At 40.3% G+C, this 19,547-nt stretch overlaps 2 protein-coding genes across 5 annotated transcripts in view; one reads left to right on the top strand and one right to left on the bottom strand.

Annotated features, from left to right (window-relative positions):
* The window catches only part of LOC106744596 (neo-calmodulin-like), a 63,452-nt gene extending 48,890 nt beyond the window's left edge, over positions 1–14,562 (bottom strand). Inside the window, exon 1 of one of the 3 annotated variants that reach the window (XM_014619513.1) lies at positions 14,414–14,562. Coding sequence is in view for 2 of the 3 variants with exons in the window: in XM_014619511.1 (XP_014474997.1) it covers positions 9,230–9,256 (27 nt within the window). In the remaining variant the exon portion in view is untranslated. Of the gene's footprint in view, positions 1–9,229; positions 9,271–9,702; positions 10,642–14,413 lie in introns of those variants that run through there. The other 2 variants (XM_014619512.1, XM_014619511.1) reach the window with 2 other exon arrangements.
* Positions 14,563–14,836: 274 nt separating this feature from the next.
* LOC106744599 (putative leucine-rich repeat-containing protein DDB_G0290503) lies at positions 14,837–19,356 on the top strand. Of its 2 annotated transcripts, XM_014619520.1 has the most exons (9): positions 14,837–17,205; positions 17,290–17,345; positions 17,418–17,625; positions 17,697–17,866; positions 17,937–18,292; positions 18,378–18,490; positions 18,598–18,705; positions 18,782–19,005; positions 19,342–19,356. In XM_014619520.1, the coding sequence occupies exons 1-9, from the start codon at positions 15,680–15,682 to the stop codon at positions 19,353–19,355; spliced, it is 2,775 nt and encodes a 924-aa protein (XP_014475006.1). In that variant the 5' UTR covers positions 14,837–15,679; the 3' UTR covers position 19,356. The 2 variants fall into 2 exon arrangements, with proteins under 2 accessions (XP_014475006.1, XP_014475005.1); XM_014619519.1 differs by lacking the exon at positions 19,342–19,356 and having other exon boundaries at positions 18,782–19,297.
* Positions 19,357–19,547: the final 191 nt, after the last annotated feature.

Raw genomic sequence — 19,547 nt, forward strand, 5'->3', positions numbered from 1 at the left:
AATGTGGAGAGGAGAGGGGGGTTAGAAAACAATTTGTTGAGGTTTCGTGACTCTGATTGATGTTATGAGCGCTGTAACAAGTTGGCGATACGCTTTAACATGAATAAGCTGCGCTGTAATGATACCAGAAGGTATCATTACAGCGCAGCTTATTCACGTCAAACCGTGTCGGACAAGTTTTTTTATCTTGTCATCCATCGTGTTGTTTCTCTTCTATCTTCCAAACTGAGATGGACTCGGAACTACCAGGCTATTTGTTTTTGTCAAAATGTTACTGATACACAAGCATATGTGACTCAAATTCCCCCGATCCCCGACGAAGATTTAAGATTTTTAAAAACCGTGCAATTTAGCGAAATTAGTTCGAATGAGTGCAGCTGCGAACTAAGTGATATTTATAATTGTAATATATTTTTGCGAATGGAATATCCTTTCAAGAGAGAATCCGCGTGTAATTTCGCAATCTTGAATTTCTTTAGTTCATCAATAAAACGTGAGAGCGGGAAAAAATATGGCTGAAGTATGCTAATAATGAAATATCGATTATAGAATATACCGCCACGACACGTGTTTCAAGCTGCCAATAAATAAATCGAGAAAATGTTAATTTATAACACGATGTATTTACTTCGCGTGCATTCTTCTCTAACACGTTCGATTTGAGACATTTCGAGGTTCTCCTCTCTCCACGCTCAGACAGAATTTTTTTAACCGCAGAATGTAAGCAAACTGACCAAAAAAAACGTCTACTGATTTGAATATTTATATGATCGAATGTTAATCGACATATAATTATGACGAGCGTAAAAACGTCATATCGTAAGGGAGAATTCATCCGAAACCTTTCGCCAACCACGTTGCACAGTCGTTATTCTGTATTAATCAATTGGGTCAATTAAACTTTTATAAGTGCGCGAGTGACTCGGAAAAGCTAAGTTTGCCGGTGACGAGCGCACTCGATTATGTTTGTTCGCGTCACTTAAGATGGGATTATGAAATTATGGATCACATTAATTGTCGCCGTAAAATATTCTCCGACTGTGTTTTAGGACACCGTCTTTCGATATCGTCCCATTAATTAATTCACCTCCCGTACTTAACAAGAATAAAAGCATCTCTAGACAATTCAGGCAATTCCAGCTAATTTCGCGAAAACACTTTTCCGCGAGAAAATGCAACACGAAGATAATTCACTATCCGAGCTCGTCGATTGAGATCGTATTTTTCTCTTTCTTTTCTAATTAATTTACGAAAATTTATTTTATTTATTTAATTAATAATACCAGATAAAAAATTACGTACACATGTGACGTACACTCATCGAAAATTCTTTAACGCGAAACCTTAACGCGAAATCGCGATGACCTTTTGGAACTCGGATTACATCATCGAGATACATGTAAGCCGTACTTCAAGCAAAGTATTTGCCTGCGAAGTATCGTGAAAGTTTCGCGGTAGGTCCCCGCGCGAAAGTAATAAGGATTCAATGATAATTATACGCGTCCTATCACGCATGCGGGATTAATGGCAAAATGGTTCATAATGTGCGGCGTCGCCGATGATGATAATCGGTCAAAGAGTACAGCGCGATTATGTGACCGCTTAATCTCGCGTTTCTTTGCAGATGCACTTTAACTAGTTATGTATTCGATCGTGTTTTTATAAAAGTATTAAACGTAGAAATGCAAAATTATTAGTGCGTCCTGAGTATCTACGAATAGATCACAAACGACTCCAAGTCGAAATTTCGCCACATTAACCCTGATTAATGAACAAATGAAATATTAAACTCTCTTTCCTTATTCATTTTTCAGTTATTATATTTCAGGGTTAGAAATTAAGATAAGAATTGGAGTTTTAAAGGATGTAAAAAAGAAGTTGATCAAAGGACAAGGATAACATTAGTGTGTTTAATAATATTGAGTATCAATAGAGATTTAAATTTCGATTCAATACAATAACAAAGGTAGAAAAAGACTAACTCAAGACTGGACTTACTGTTTAAGAATTATTTTCATTAGAAGAATTTATTAAAAGCGCAAGTTGGCACTTGCGAGACTTAGACTAGATTGTGAGATTATTAGTACATAGTTATGTATCATCTCTGGTTGAAAACATAATTAATTACAGATTCACATTTATGAATTGTTACTCAGCTATGGGTCAATATTGTATGAAATATAGATTAACGAGTAATTGAAGATTCACGAGGCTATGACTTTCAAACAATGACGGGCTATAAATACCAACTTACATTTCAATTTGGAAATATCTCTTCTTATTCTCTCAATAAATTATAATAAATAATTTGACATATATACCTAAAAATAAACGATATATCGCTACCCTGTTCCTGTATTTTCTGTCCTAGTTTCTCGATCCAGCATTTTGTTCTCGACTGCTCCGGTACTCCATCGCGGCATTGACACTCTCGTACGATTCGATTAGAGAAACGCATATTAACTGACGCAATGCAGATGAAAAATGAATTAGATATGTTAAAAACCAATACCAGAATAATATCTATAATATATCGATATACGTGATCTCTGCATCGTGATATGTATGTCGCTTGTTGACTTATAATAACTCGGTCATGAAAGAGTACACAGCGCATGAGAATACTAAAACAACGGGCAAAAATGTTACGTTATCACTCGCCGATCACCTAACGTTGTTATCCATTATTTAAGGGCCAAATGATTACAATATATAACACTTTCAAAAACATTTCAGATTTTCGAGACGTCATTAAAATTATCAGAAGGGTATTGAAAGTTTTGCCCGTAGCATTCGATAGTCGTCATCGGTTAATTTGCGATCGTTAATTAATGTTTGCATTTTCGATTAAAGTTTCATTTTCGCATTCATATCGAGTATCTGATCATGATGACGACCAGGAGCTGACCCCAGGTCGGCATATAGGATGCAGGACGTAATGGCAATCAGTGATGAGGCATATAGCTCAATTTTCGTTTATTTTAAATCTCTAAATTTCACCGAAATTTTTAATGCAATGAAAAAAGAAATAATAAAGAGATTATGAGAAAGAATTATTGTTTTTTCATATAATATAACCCATTAGTCTTATTAGATTACCTAATACTTTCTCACGTATGTCTCACATCTATTTGCAGTGTTAAATTACACCATTAAGAATAAAAATTAAACGTAGATAAAATATTGAAATAATTTCGAATACTAAAAAATTTGTAGCATCAAAGTAGGACGATAGCTTACATATAATGTTCTATCTCCAGTTTTTTCATCAGTTTTTCCAGATAAAATTTGCAGGGTTAATGCAGAACAAAAATTTGTTACTCGCGGTGTCACGATATTTTTTTTTTACTAAATGGAGGCTGCGCATTAACTCGATCTCTTTTTCTCGCTTTTCAAATATTTACAGTTAGTTAAGTCCACATTCATTCGTTCGCCACGAATTCTAGATTTTATACGTCAATTATGGAACATGAGATATAGAATTTAATTAAGCTTTTATAGAATAGAAAGTTGGAAAATGTGAAAAAACATGATCAGCGAAAACCCTTATTTTACCACGATGTGAAATACGTTTTTTTTCATCGGAGAAGAAAGTTTTATTTTTCACTACATTTTTTTTCAAGAGGCAGGTTGAGCGGTAGAATATTACTGCTGTCCACTTAACGCCCTACCGTCGTATTTTAGAGTACCGGCACCTCTAAAATATACGCTGAGTGCTTAAATGCACTCTAAATATATATTCACGCGTCCCTCGTCGTATATTTTTACTGCTCACAATAAATCGAATAAAAACATAAAATGTATGTATACCGCGTAGCGGTTACATTAGGGCGAACGACTGGCAAAACGCAAGCGTTGTATCGTGGGTGATATCTCACGGTACGATCGAATGCACTAAAGCTATTGAATTCGTACGGTAAACGCGGGTATCTGCGATGCAACTTGAGACCATCGGATAATACCACGACCGACAAGCTGCGCGAAAGCTACCGATGCCGAGCTGTAATCGAATCACGAGAAAACCCCCGCGGGGTTCTACTCGCTCTCCTGTGAAACCGTGTTAACATCATTTTTGCGTAACCTGCGTCGTCGTTTCGTAATCTCTAACGGTGTATCCCTCGACGCTCACGCCTTCGCGTCTCCATCTACGCCCGAGATTTATGCGCGTATTTTGCCACGAGACATTTTCCGAGCTTGTTCTCATTTTCATATTTTGCAACACGTCACTACGCCGAAATCCAATTTATGCACAAAGTACCGGCGATGTTAATCATTAAGAAGCCGTGAATTCGCGCGCGAACTAACTCATAATGATATCTTCGTTATTGCGCATTCTTGAGGGACGCGCGCATATCACGCCGGACCAGAAATTTCGCATTGAACGAACGAGATGTTTCATCTAATGGAGTTTGTCACCATGTGTTTCCCGAGAAAACGTCTTTGTCCGTTCGTTGAACGTATGTACAGTAATTGTATGTCATTAAAATGACTTATGTCCGTTTCTACTGTTATGGTCTAAATCTAATCGACGATTAACTTAACGGAATTGATTAATCACATTGATCAGTACAGCTAATTAGCCAATGCAGTTGGTCAATTTAGCACAATACATTTACGAGTTATGACCAACAATCGGGAGACATCTGCAAACACAATAGAGGAAGCAGACGGTTATTAGGCTGTTATGAGAAATTGTCAACAGATTGTATTCGAATTGATATCGACCAAATCGAAACGATTCAATACGAAATAGTAGAAGTAATAATGTATAATTAAATATTGATTAAAACGTGATTGTTAACTACAGAATCGTCATACCAGTTAAAGAATGGAGTGGCAGGCCATTCAAACACTCAACTTATAATGTAGCGATAAGATATAAAAATAGAAACCATGTCACTATAAACATGATAATATAATAAAGCGAGAAATAAATATACGTTCGATCACGACTATCTATACGACTATCTCTACGACATGATGACAGAAACGGGCATTAAATATCATCGTTAATTAAAGAAGTTGAGTCGCACGATCGTATCGCGAAAAATAAAATTATTTTTCAGCGGACAAATAAATTGTGGAGATAAGTTTCGCATGTTTGATCCCGTTATTTAACTATATGATAATTTTCTTGTCGAGATACAAGCCCGAATTCATATTATCTCATGGAATTTCTCCTCGCTATAATCACGCCCACAGTTGTGAATATTAGATGCTGTCGACAACGATTTAGCGAGATCAGAAGAGGGTAAAATAATAATCGATTTCGCAGATGGAACATCACAGCGGCTACATCGCGAGGGACTTCGACGCCTGGAAAATTCCTCGTGCGATTTTATATGAGACCAAGAAAATGACCTCCGAGCCCCGAGGACTGTAGTTGCGTATCAAAACCGGCCGGAATGGCGGCATCGACATCTCCGTTTTATGTTGAGTAAAACCATCATCTCGTAAACCATCCCTCGATTTTGCGCTGCCCGTAGTACGTGTGACGACATGTTATCAGCGGATCTAACAAATGTGTGCGCACACGATGACACCGATGAATAAAATAACGAGCGGTAGTTGCGCGATCGCGCGACGAAAGCTCGAAAAGATACAATTGTATCAACCTTGATGATATTATCAGTGACATTATCGATAACCGCGTCATTCATCTTGCTCTCTGAAGCCCGACCGGCACGGTTTTGCATTCTGCACGATATAAGCGGGTGCGAGAGCAGCGTTTAGTAGGGTCTCGTAAATCGCAACCCGAAAGGTAGGAGGTACTTATCGAGAACTATCTGCACATCGGTAAGCCCCTATCATGGCTCACAATTGACTCCGCAGACGGCATTTAGCAGTGTTCCCGCGGAGAGCGTGCGGTTCGTATCTACGCGCTCGTCTCTGCCTATTTGTCTCGTCGCATGACAACGAACTCGGCCGGAATTTCCCGTCTGCACCGGCGGAACGCACGACGATAAAGGCACTCGGGGTATGGCACTCTCCGGTAGAAGTCGGGAGACTCGCCTCCGGGGGACAATGCTCGGACCTTCCACTTCTCTCTCACTCGCTCGCTCGCTCTCTCGTTCTCTTTCCCTTTCTCTCCTTCTCTCCGTTCCAACGCTCTCGGACCAACAACACACGCACGTGATTCCCGTGTCGCCGAAATGCGTCGCAAAATGGAATTTCTACGGAGGAACTTTACCCGCGTTCCCTCGAAGCGGCGGTCGGATAACATCGGTGATATATGACACCGAGTTGACGCATTTGCAATACGCACGAGTGACTTCGTTGTGCCGGGTTGCGAGGTCATCGTTGCACGTCGGCGATCGGGATCTCATCAAACCGTCGGCGGTGGGTGGTGTGTGTTGTTAATCGTGGAGCACCACTTGGGGTGCATTGGACCTCAGCCGCACTCCTGGGTGTACACTTTGTAAATTACGTGAATTTTCGAATATAGGTTACGAGAGGGAAGTTCACATATCCCGATTGGTCACGCTATTGAATTAGAAGGGTGAGCTTCTGCATTTTACTGTATACCGTTTCTGTCGGCGAGAGCAGCTGAGCGACACATCGACATTCGGCATTTCTATTTCGATGTTGAAATAAGTCGACGAAGCAGCCAGGCGGTTCACCGAGACCCGCACATGTGCGAGGTATGTTCTCGATTTTCTTTGGAATCTTGAAATAGGGAGAGAAAAGACGCGAGTTTCGTCAGATTGCGATTCCAACGGAGGTCACTTTTCTACGCGACATATCGCTTTTGAATAATTTCGCACGCAGCCCCGAAAGTGCGATTCGCGATAATGCAATAGAATTCACCAGGAGAGCGCTTGTATATTGAAAACCGTGTTGTACGCGTTAATTCACTTGGCCGTTTTAATTAGGGTTAATTAAATATTTTTACGGGGGTGAGAGAGCATTCCCCATTCGTTAATATCGAGCGACATACATTCGGGGTCCCGCCATCGGAAGTGTTGACCAAGCCACTCGCTTTGAGCTTCGCAATCGATGCGATCCTAATGAACTCGTGGTTAACATTAATGCGCGCCAGCAGGGTAAACTTATTTCGCGGGCCGACATACTTTAAATATATACATATATTTCTCCCTCGCCTCTTGTGAAAAATCTCACGTAAATACATTGTGCTTATAAATGATAATCACACGAAGAACGCAATTCGTGCCGCGATTCACGCGCAAGAGTCACGCGATTTTTTCCAACGACCTAAGTACTCTTGCGTCCGTCCGGTGTAATGTTGACGACTACTGCTTGCGGCGAGCAACCCTCAGGGGCATATATTTTTCCGACGAGACGCCAGGCTCTCTTTCTTTCTCTATCTATCTCTTCTCCCTTTTCTCTTTTTCTCTCTCTCTCTCTCTCTCTCTTTCTTTCTTTCTCTCTGTATTCGAATTACCGCGGGGAAAACGTTGCTCTTCAACTCGCGAGCTCAAGGTCGATTAGCTCTGCCCCCTGCGTGCTTTGCAATTCAATACAATGTGTCGGCCACAATGTTTTCGCATGTACGTCGACGAGGGTAAGAAAGCGCGTGTTTGTTGTACGCACACGCGAAGATTCCTTTCGGCTCACTGATATGTCGGCGTACATGCCGTGATTTGTGTGTTTATATTATATACGTTATTTAACCACACCTGCCTCTTATATCGATCGATGTAGGCCAACTCGCGCTAACGACAGATAGCTGACTTATTGAAATAAAAAAAAAATTGGATTTGCCTAGCTGATGCATCCAGAGGCTTTCATTTCGGATTACAATGGCACGATAGAGAGCACGCAAACACGCATATCGCATATCGGTGGTCACGCGTCGAAGGCATAATTGTGTAGAAACGAATACGCAGGAATGCAGTTAATTGCGCGTTACTTTGACACGACAGTGGACGTACGCATTGAAAAAGCGGGGACGGAAATGTCGACGATCGCAACGTTTTCGTGAAATTCGGCATTGTATCAAGAGCTATCTACTAAGAGCTACTTATTAAAAAATCGGCAAAATTAGAAACATCCGATGCGCTATGGTCGAATAAAAGCGCTCTCATTCATTATATGTAAAAAAAATATAACAATTCGGCCAATTAAGGTGTTTTCTCTGATTTCGTTCGTGTTCCGCGATACTAGAGCGACTTTGCTTTTTAAAAACGTGCAATGAAGGATAAATTGTGTGGTAAAATTTCTATAAATTGTGAAAGTTTTGAACGAGAGATATGATTACACATTAATGTTGACGTTAAAAGTTGACGCGAAAGATATGATTACACATTAATGTTGACGCTAAAAGTTAAGTGCTTTTCTCAAACAGAGTTGAACTGGTTTCAAATTAAACTACGGAATTTCTTCGGATTTACGTAAACCGCTTTTGCAACTTCTGGAGATTTTAGGAAATTCCTCTAAAGACGAAAAGTATACACATAAGGGGAGGTACAATTATGTGATGTGCGATAGCTTATCTCTAATTTCCGAGAATACGTATTACTCAGGACTATAATCCCTTCTCTCTGAGAATTAAGCAGTTATTGTTTGCTCACAAACGCGCCTTCGCAAATAGTATCGTACACGACAATGGTTGAGTCTTCGCAAGATCGCCAAAATTAAAAGCTCTCGCAATTGTCGCGATTATCTCGCAGCTTATTCTGCTTGCGCGAATTTTCGTTACGTCGATTTTAATTAGTTTACGTATGACTAATCACTATTATTTCAAAAAAAAAAAAAACGGATAAACTATTTGCAGGCTAATAAAATATCGGAGATATTTCAACGATTTAAAAACGATCAACTTCATTTGTGAATTTCATCAGTTTTTCCAACGCCGACATTTATGGAACTGGCAAGTTTCTATCTGGTAAATTCAACAAAAATCACCTCGCTGCAAAACAAATAGGTATTGGGTGACAAATATCCGAGTGACACTGCTGCGTCGACACGATCAGTGGCGCAAAGTGGATCGACAATTATGCTTCACGCTCCGTCAAGCTCTCCACGACGATGGGAAACTCGAAGCAGGGACGGTTGAGCTTCAAAGCGGAAGGTCGGTGAATAATCGTAAATTATGCATGACATCAACTAAGTGAGGAATTCTAATAATCAACCGCGCGTTAGCTAACCTTTATTGCTCACGCGTCCCGATAGAATCCAAAATTAATGAAATATACGTCGAACACGGGGTGTTCAAGTTCCGCCGCTAATTAAAATGTCTGTTACATCGAGAGCTTAATCTCCACGGCACCTGAAAGCTCGATGCTCGAAAGAGCATTCACGAGCGTTGTGACGCGTCGGAAAACTGAGGACGTCCCGTGTCTTAATCACTAAAGATTCTGATCGTTCTTCTCGCATGCACGGAGCAACCGATATCGACGGAAACTTCACTTCAAGAACTGATTTACCCCATCAACGGTCGAAATCGTGTCGATATTTTGCACCTTCCCCGCTGTAACGTCGAACATCACCCTGAAACTTCTCGCGGACGGTACAATCGCGACGAGTGCCGTGCAACAACTGAGAACTAACTGCATTCAAAGCGAGCTCGAGAACATGTGTCCTCCTACGTGAAGTGAGAAAGCGAGAAACTGAACGGAGGCCGAGTCAGTGGCCGCGCGTACGTACTTGCGAGTCGGCGAGGGAAAGGGGGTCGAAGAGCGAGAAAGCGAGGGAGAAACTAGAGGGTGAAATCGGGCGGGGGAAAGAGGATGCGGTACTCACCATCAGCAACTTGACCTTGTTAACCAAAGGGGACGTTGTAAGGAACTTGTTGACGGCCGTCAATATTTTCCCTTCCAACGTGGCAGCGCTTCCGGCGTCTCGTTCTCGTGAGCATCCGGGCCCGATGTCCGCCTCGCCGGGGCTGGGCAACAACTCCCGGCAGTCTTCCGGCCCGAGATCTCTCTTCTTCAGCTCTCCCCGCGGGCCCTCGTGGCTCTGCTCCCTCGTGCTCCGCACCCTCAGCGTTCAGCACGTGTCGGCATCAGAACGCAACCGGCTAGCCCGGCTTAGGATAACCTGCGAACCCTTAGGGCATCCAGCGGGCATCCGTTGCTTGTTTCTGACGTCGGCTGTTCTCCCGAAACGGAGAACTTCCCGGCAGGAAACTTATTAACGAGATCGCCGAATGCCCCCCGAACGTCTCGCGAGATTCGCCGACTTCTCTACGTGACGCACCTCCGTGACGCGCGCGCGGTACCAATGGAACAGGGCCGGTACCAGCGTTGATCGCGAATAATCTGACCTTGTACCAGCTGGTACTGACACGTGAATCGAATGAATCGATGGATTTATTTTTGCTCGATACCGATAGCGGATCGACCGAGGAAGTTAGCGTTGAAGAGATTGTGTTGCGTCGCTCAGGTCGCTCGGATGATTGATCTTACACGAAAGATCTCGCGCGTCGATTGCTTGTCTCCGACAATTTCCTTTCGTTTTTATTTGGATTCTTGTTGATGAAAGGTTACATCGGTACGTCTCGGGTAATATTTATCGATGAACTTCCGACACGCGACGTCGGCCGCGAGGTTCCGGGTGGCTGTCACTCTTCGAGGTCCCGACAGTGGCGCGTTCTCGACGTGGACTGAAGTCCGGAACGGTCCAACGGATGCTGCGACTCGCTCCGGAGGCCGAAGAACGCGCGAGCGCGCGAGAGGAACGCGGAATACGAGAGACAGAGAGAGGACGAGAGAACGAGAGGCAGAGAGGGGGGAGGAGAAAGAGGGAGCAACGAGGGGGAGAGAGAGAGAGAGAGGGTGGCGGAAGCGAGGCGCGAGAGGGAGGATTCTCGTGGAAAATGGGGGAACGAGGCTCTCTGTTCGACGAAGGAGGGGTGCCGTGTGGGTTAGAGGAGGCTGTAGGGCTCTCTCGGGGGTTCGGAGTTTCGGCCGACGCCACTAGTTGCTGGTAAACCTCGCAGATTTTCGCGCCCGATGCGATGCCGGCTGCTCCGGCGATCTCCGTTCACCTCCTGCATCTCTCTATCTCCACCACCTTTCTCTGCCCTTTCTCTCTCTCTCTCTCTCTCTGCAGGAGGCATCCAATCGCAGGGTTAACACGAGTTACAGGTTGGCCGGATCGGGGGATGTTTTTGTAGGTGTTATCGGGGAATTGATACTCTCATGAATTCGACGTGATATAGAAAAACGGGCGCCGTCCAAATTGTATATCAACGGCGGAATTGTCGGTGGGAAGACGGAAAAGTTAGGACGAGATCAGATTTGGTTAATCTGATTTATTTAGACGGTCACGTGATCCGCATCCGATGTTAAAAAGTGATCAATTGCACGGCCGTTGAGCGCAACGTTCGTTCGCTCGATTATTGATTAAACGGCCGACTGAAGATTGCGATCTCCTCTTTCGTTATCGGTCTCGCGTACACACGCGAAATGCGGGATACGTGCGATATATATATGTATGTATGTATATATAACACACACTGAGCGCGAAATATATAGCGTCAAAATTGAGTTTTAGATTGAAAGGTTAACGGAAATGTAACAAGAGTAACATATTACATTCGACAATGTGTACTTTACAAAAAAAAATCAATCAGCCGAAAGAGTTTTATTCGTGGGCAGCATACTGGCGAGATCTATTTGCCAAATACGTTTGAAATTGGCATTCCCGGAACCTCGTCGATTGTTTGCCGTTTGTTGCGGGGAAAGAAAGATTTGAATACATTTTACGCAAATTGGTACGCGCTGCCCCGAACACTCTCTTGTTAGCCCTTTTTCAGCGAGCAAAAACAGCACGGTTATTCGTAAGTAGCCTATTAAGTGTAAATCTTAAATACGACAGAACATGCCACGTAAATATGCGGGAAGATCCTCAGTGGTCGACAACGAACCCGGGCGAATCAATCGCGTGTTTCACACCGTCAATTACGGCCGGAATTAAAACGCTTTCGTTGCTCCCCAAAACGGCCACTTTTTCTCAGATACGTCCTCGAGGACGTCCGTTACCGAACAATTACACCGAGCGAACCGAAAGTTAATTCAGCGTTGACCAAGAGAAAATTAAATAGGCATACAGGACCGAGGAGAGAGAGGAAAAGAAGGAGAGAAGTTTCCTGCGCCCATTATGTAAGGTATTATTTGAACGGGAACGAGGCACGTTGGTAGATACGCTGAATTTACTTTCGGCCCGCCTCGTAATTTCCCCGACTGTCTTGCGAAAGGCCGGGCTTTTGTGGAAAATTTTTCTTTGTTTCCACGCTCTGTCCATATTTACCGCAATGTTCACGTGGGCGGCCGTCATTATCCGTATTGGCATTGTTTTCTAACACGCGGGGCTTTTATCAGCGCGCCGAGGCCGTATCGGCGCACTGACATGGCGCGGCGCAGCGCGTCCCGTTTCTTTCAAGAATACGCGCCCGCGTTAAATCACGTTTAATGTCAAGAATGGCTCACGAGGCGAATCTCGGCCGCTCACAATACGGCCAGCCGACCTCGCCCGCGTCTCTCACAAAGCGGAGACGCGCTTCTCTCGGATCCATCGCGAGAGATCGCGCATTGGATTCTACGCTAACGACCAGATAATTCGCGTTTGCCGCGCCACTGGTGAGTTTTTTTTCCTTCTATCTGCTGTCTGGTTAATAAAGGCACTTCACTGATTAGGTTTACCTTCGCATCGAGTTTAGATGGCGCGTGAATACGTGTTACGGGCGGGTAATTTACATCGGCGCTCCAATTGACACTGAACGGAATATTCATCGAGTGCACTATTGTGCCATCAAAATTCGCCTCTATGTGGAAATAATTGCCTTGGATTGAAATCGCAATACAACCGAGAAGATAGTTCCTCGTGAACGAGTGAAAGATGTAAGATGAATTCTCTCAGATCGACCGCGCACAGCTTTCGATGAAAACGGTTTGTATTTCCGCCCATTCTTTTACGAAAAACCACCTCTCCTCGTCGATTGTATCATAATTTACGGGATACCTTGTATAATCGGTGTCTCATTGTCTACTGTTACGCTGAGCTTTGTACCCTTGTTGGTTTTATGGACAAGCGACCGAAAGAGATCATAAATCAGCGGTTAAGCTCTGTGTTGCCTTTCGATTCATAAGTACGGTACACATACCTCGCACCCTCGTGCGATATATCGCACGTCAATTTTTCACCAAAATCGTAGTCCATAAATCGCAGGACGGATTTTTCGTTAATACTTTCCGGCCCGAGTGAATTAAAACCTGACGGTGAAGCGCCATTTCGAGGCTTTTATATTCAATTTCGCGCAGAATGGATTAAGCTACGCTCAATAACCAATAAACGTTGTCACACGCTATGACGATACGATCAATTTTGAATTTATGCAGAACAAGAGAAAGCGATGCAATCTGGTATATACGCTATCAGCCGAAATAGAGTTTGATGGATGCACCCTATCGCGGCTATTCGTCGAGACTCGACTGTAAATTGAATAACCAATGTTGGCGGATTCACTCGGCTTTTTTTCTCTGTTGTGAGCGTCGCGCGTTCGCGGCATTAGCCACTGAACCGATATTAGCGCGAGTTACGATGAATACATTGCTGGTTGGCGTTTTAAGCTCGTCATATACGCGCGCGTGATACGATCGCGATGTGATCGGGACGTGCGAAATTGAATTTCGACCGTTTCGACGAAACACTTTGATAAAGAGCCGCGGGTTGAAATTTTGTCGAAAATCGATTTAAGGACGGTGCGAGGAATTTATTCAAATCACGGAACATTGCGAATTTTCTTACCACCGGCCTTGGAAATTTAATCTTCGCGGTGCCGGATGGACATTGCATTTTGCGCGTATTACAAGCATTAGGATGCAAAATATCGGAGGATCATGGCGGTATCAGTTAATCGTGGATACGCCATAATCTCCTGTTGCGGCTATACGTGCGCATCACGAGTATTATGCTGCGAGAGTACATAATGTGTGGCGGGAAGCGCGAATAGATAATCCAATCTGAGGTCTGCTTTGTGCGAATAATACGATAGATGAGATCCTGATTGAGTTTCGTTCTCGTTTGACGGTCGTTTCGGACACGCGGCGAATCAGCGTTATCGTTGGGTCGCTCCCGTTATCGGGATAGAAAAGTTCCGCGAAGTTTCGATGAATGATGATATCTCCCGCGAGACAAAGTTGCTTACCAGGAGTTTGCGCAAGCGACGCAGCAATTTTAGGTTAAAATATGCATCAACTTGTAAATACCCCGATATTTAATAACCAGAAAATATGTCTCATGAATATTCTATGCGGTATCAGGTATATTTTTGGTGAGAGAATACCTTCATAAAAGTATATTCGTGAACGCTACGTTGAATATTCGCAGAATATTCGCGAAGAAAATACTACGCTATCTGGCCACGACAGGAATTGTATAATGCATTAGAAGATGAAAAGATGCTTCCGTTCATGTGCGAAGGAAAGTTGGGATTGCTTCAAATTCATACCTTCGTGAAAAACGATCCCTCGACGTGAATGAGATTCTATAATCGGGAGATCTTGAGATACCATCATTACCATACCCGAGAAGTGGACGATATTACTTTCTTCCCTCCGCCATTACGCGAAATTGCTATAGTAGTTCCCTCTGCTGCCAACTGGAATAATGAGACTCGACGAAACGGAAACTCAGCCGATAATGACATAGAGAAGAAAATAAGAGCGAAAGAGAAAGAGATATTGTAGCATGGACGTAATTTTATAAATATTTAGAATGTTCTTTTCTCGGAAGGTTGTAATATTACGAGGAAAGTTTTTAATGGAAAAATGTTCATTATACTACGCACTATACATACAATTATAATATTGAAAGACGAAAGTAAAAAATTGAAATATCAATTATATTTTGTAATAGTATATTGTATCTTTTATACATGAAATGAGCTTATTGTTGAGATGATGAGAAGATCCTATTATTCTGTTATTTCTCGGAGATAATTAGAGAACGTTTATGAGACCGAACGTCGGTATCCAAATATACAAGATTGCTATATCGTGCTTATGCTCACCTGAGGGAGCGCTGGTGTGTATCTTTTCAAATTACGCCAACATTTAATTAGCAGCGACAATTTTTATAACAAAATATAAATAATAACTTATTTCGATAGAAGGAATAATTTTTTAAGGGAACTTAAAAAAGGCGTAAATATTTTGTATCCCTAACCTCTACAACATGCAAAATCACTTCAATATCTGGATTTAATTCTTTTAAAGTTGGCAACAGCGTAGCGACTCAACGGACTGTTGATGGTTTGAAACTTTTGACCGTATTTTGCAGATTCCTCCGTTACTGTTTATTTAATAACATTGTTATTACCTTTGTTTAACAGAAATTCGTTAAAATAGCTACTAATACCGTATAATGTGCTGATAAAACCGACTCTCCTATTTATTTACTACCGATGGATGGACTCTCCCATGTATTTACTACCGAATTTTGTCACGTGCTTGAGAGTTCTGTTGATTGTTTGTTTTTATGGTCGACACATCTATCTCCTTTGCCGAAAAACCATTACTACGCGATGTGCATGATAAAATAGAATGTGTGAGCATAGAGATATTAAAACGGAGGTAAGTGATAAATAATTAGAAATAATAATTAGTGTATATATATATGTATGTCCTATGTTTTTTAAAAGGTTGTTGCAGATATATCTTTAATATTATATTAAATTACCTAAAGCTAAGTAAGAAAGAAAGAGAGATAATAAAAGATGACATCTGATTACATGACAAATTCTGTAAACAACTCGCAAGATTTTATATTGCAACTTTCTGAAGAATCTATTACAGAAGATAGATATGAACTCCTGGGAAATAATAAGAAGGAGAAAGAGAATAGTATTATTGTGATTAGTGACTCTAGTTGCAGCTCATCACCTGAGCATTTTGATAAATCAAAATGGGAGTCTCTTCCAGTTTCTAAGAGGAAAAATAAAAATGTAAAATACAAAAGACTTTACATTTCAGAAACTTCTTCGGAGGATGAAGAAGAAAAGATTAATTTACCATGGAAATTATCTGTTATATCTGATAAATATTTAAATAAGAAACATATAGATAGTGTACAAGATCATAAAACATTTTACATTTCTAACGAAACTGCTATTATTACGAGTAGTAGTGACATGAGCGATGATAGGACTCCTAAAAAACAGACAAGTAAGTTTAATTCAAAAAAATCTTACAGAAGTACTACATTAACACCTATGAGGCAAGAAATTAGACAATCTGATACAGATGCACATAAAGAGCATGAAATATATAACGTTAGAGAAACGAATAAAATAATTACGCCAAGCAGTGTTAGCTCCAGTATTCAGAATAAATTGAATCAATTTACTATTCGTAATACTCCGCAACAAAATAATGTAGGAAGAGTCGAACTTACGAAAGAGGATACTTGCAAAATTTTCAAAAATATAAAATCTACACAAATAGTATATAATTCTCTCAGAGAAAAAAGAGAAACTAATATAATAATTGATGAGAGTACAGACAGAGATGAGGATATAATACATCCAGCTATATCACTTCGAAATAATAATGGAATAAATTGTCATAATGACAGTTTAGGTGTTATTGAAACGACTCTTAAAGATGATATTATTTCTGACTCACAAACTAATTCATCAAAGTCGTGTGATCGAGCGCATAGCATCATAATTATTGACACACCAAAGGACGAAGATCTTCACAGACCATTATCTGAAAGGAAAAAAAGACAAATCACACAGTGGCTTATGACAAATCAATCTGATTCTCAAAGCGACAGCTCTTGCAGTAACATACCTGCGAGCACAAAAAACAGTATACATTCTGGAAATAGTAGTCTAGAAAGACTAGAATTGAACTATGAAACTCCAAATAATAGAGGGCAAATCAACAAGGTGCATACTAAGGAGAAGCAAACTACAATTACTAACAGTAAGGGAGAAATTCACCTATTCTCGACACGACAAAACACTCTGGATAGATTCGTTCAAAGATCCAAAAATAATAATTCTGAGTTTTGTACACCAGAGAGACCAATGGTTTTACCAAAAGCACATACTGATAAAAAGATCTCATCATCGTCGTCAGTAAACAGTTCTGAGAACGTGAATGTAAAGAATTGTGAGGATATATTAGATAAGCTTTATGGTAAATCATGGAGAAATAAAGCTAATGTATTATTACCAACAACTGAGCCACGGAAGAAAACCGCTAAAACAATAGTTAAAGCTGTACAAACGGAACGGTAACTTATATTTTTGTCATAATTTTATTTTCACCAAAAATTTAAATATATTTTATACGATATATATTTTATATTCTGTTACAGGAAACCTATATTAAAGGATAAATATTATACAGTGGATCTGGGCGAGTCCAACTCAGGTAAAAATTCTTATATTTTGCGAAAATTTCATCTCTCATTAAAATATAATTTTCTTGGAAACATCTTTTCAGTAAAAAGTAATATCAGATCAGATATAAGGCGGAAAATTCAACAAAGATACAAGAAACAAGAAGATAGTTTTATAAATGATTCATTGTCGAGTGAAAATAGCGATAGTATGTATCACACTGCTTTAACAAACTTCAGAATTTCCACGGATAGTACGGTACCCAGAGAGAAACGTACCAAACCCATGCCAGTGTCGGCTATGACTAGACAGTACGTCTACATTATATTTGTTATTTATCTCTGTGTAGAAATATAATTTAATAAAACAGTATCTTGTTTAGCATTTTCTCGTTGTGCGATACTGATACTGAAGATGAAATAAACGATAAATCCAGTGATTCCAAGAAGAGTTTGTGCAGAAAAGTACTAACATTCAGTGACGATGATAGTTCCATCACAAGCGAATTTGATCCTGAAGATTACGTACCACCGAAACTTGCTCCTAAAAAAAGTGAGGAACTTAATGCATTTGTTTAAACACGAAAAGGAATAATTATATATATATATATATATGTTTTTAGAAACTACTAATACGCTGCAGCCGCCTAAAGTAACAACGAAATCTGAATCTATTACGACAAATAGATTTTTAGGACACAAAAGCTTTTTGGAATCTTTATCGAGTACAATTTCAATGAACAAAATCCATCCTGACGCAAGAAAATATAGATTGGATTACAAAAATCTGAAAGAAGAATTATGCAAAAAATTGTATAAATTGTATAATGAAAAAGTGTTCGACGATAAATTGCCACGAGATATACCAATTGAATGGAACGTCCGTATGAGAGGTACCGCAGGATATTGTTACAATAAGAAGTCTGTGAGAAGACTTTCTGGTGTCGTGAAATCTTCAAGGATTGTACTAGCAACAAAGGTACATTTTCATTCCTTTCAATTATCATTTACATGTATACAAGTACATTTAATAAAGCGTAATTAAAATGGTGTACAATTTATAGATTTTGGATACACCAGATAGATTAAGAGACACTTTGATTCATGAAATGTGTCATGCTGCGGCTTGGTTAATAAATGATACGTCGGACGGTCATGGACCTTTTTGGACAGGATGGTATGTATTATGCTATCATATTTCATAATTAAATGATAACTTGGAGGATATTGTAAGTTCGTTGTTCACGTGTCAAGTTTTATATAATTCACTTTTCATTAATACAGGGCTAATAAAGCAATGAGGACGTTCCCCGAATTGCCACCAATTCGTCGATGCCACGATTACGAAATTAAGACCAAATTCACGTACAGATGCACAAGTTGTGGTTACAGGTACAGCATATTAGTTATATCGGGTAAAAATTTATCTTCGCTATGATATCTCTAAAACTGTTATTATTTATCATAGTATTGGGAGGCATTCCAAGTCCTTAGATATCGAGAAGAAACGGTGTGGTTATTGCTATGGGAAGTTTGAATTATTAGTCAATAAAACGACAAAATCCGGCACTGTACAAGTGCAAACTTCGAAAAAAGAGCCTTCTGGTTTCGCACTCTATGTGAAACAGAATTACAACTCGGTAAAGAAGGAGAAAAATAATATAAGGCATGCCGATGTGATGAAGATTTTAGGTCAGCAATTTTCGGCAATTAAGATAGCAAAGAAAAACCCAGCTATTGAAAATGATCCAGGGACACCTGGTTAAATAATGTATATACACATATGTGTTTTTTAGAATTAATAGTTATAAGAGAAAGTAGTGCGAATAATTCTTAATTCTATAGCATATAGCATTTTAGCAGATTTTAGAGCTACCAATTATATAGATTCAGGTTTTCTTGATTTTGTATGTATTTACATTTATTGTAATTGCATCAATTTTGCAAATATGTGCAATTACAGTATATATATATATATACGGTATAAAAATGTATAACAATCTAGAAGACATTTTCTTACTATTGCAGGCATTCACAAATGAGAGATATTTAATATACACATAATCGAGATTATTTAGTGACGCATTTTTATGACAAGAATTCTTATACATGTGACGATAATATTAGATATCATATATGTGATTAAGATATATTTGTAGCAGAGCTCTCATAATAAGATGTATTTAAAAATATCCCAACGCCACTTTGTTTTTAAACATCCTTTTACCGACACA

The sequence above is a fragment of the Dinoponera quadriceps genome, unplaced genomic scaffold (genome assembly GCF_001313825.1).
Source record: "Dinoponera quadriceps isolate SergipeBrazil2010 unplaced genomic scaffold, ASM131382v1 scaffold1169, whole genome shotgun sequence".
Lineage (NCBI taxonomy): Eukaryota > Metazoa > Arthropoda > Insecta > Hymenoptera > Formicidae > Dinoponera > Dinoponera quadriceps.

Bases quoted from the DNA above. Each gene is read 5' to 3' on its own strand.
- LOC106744599 (XM_014619519.1), top strand. From the start codon at position 15,680: ATGACATCTGATTACATGACAAATTCTGTAAACAACTCGCAAGATTTT. The intron at 18,293-18,377 runs GTACATTTTCAT...TACAATTTATAG, and splicing joins GGATTGTACTAGCAACAAAG to ATTTTGGATACACCAGATAG. The intron at 18,706-18,781 runs GTACAGCATATT...TATTTATCATAG, and splicing joins TGCACAAGTTGTGGTTACAG to TATTGGGAGGCATTCCAAGT.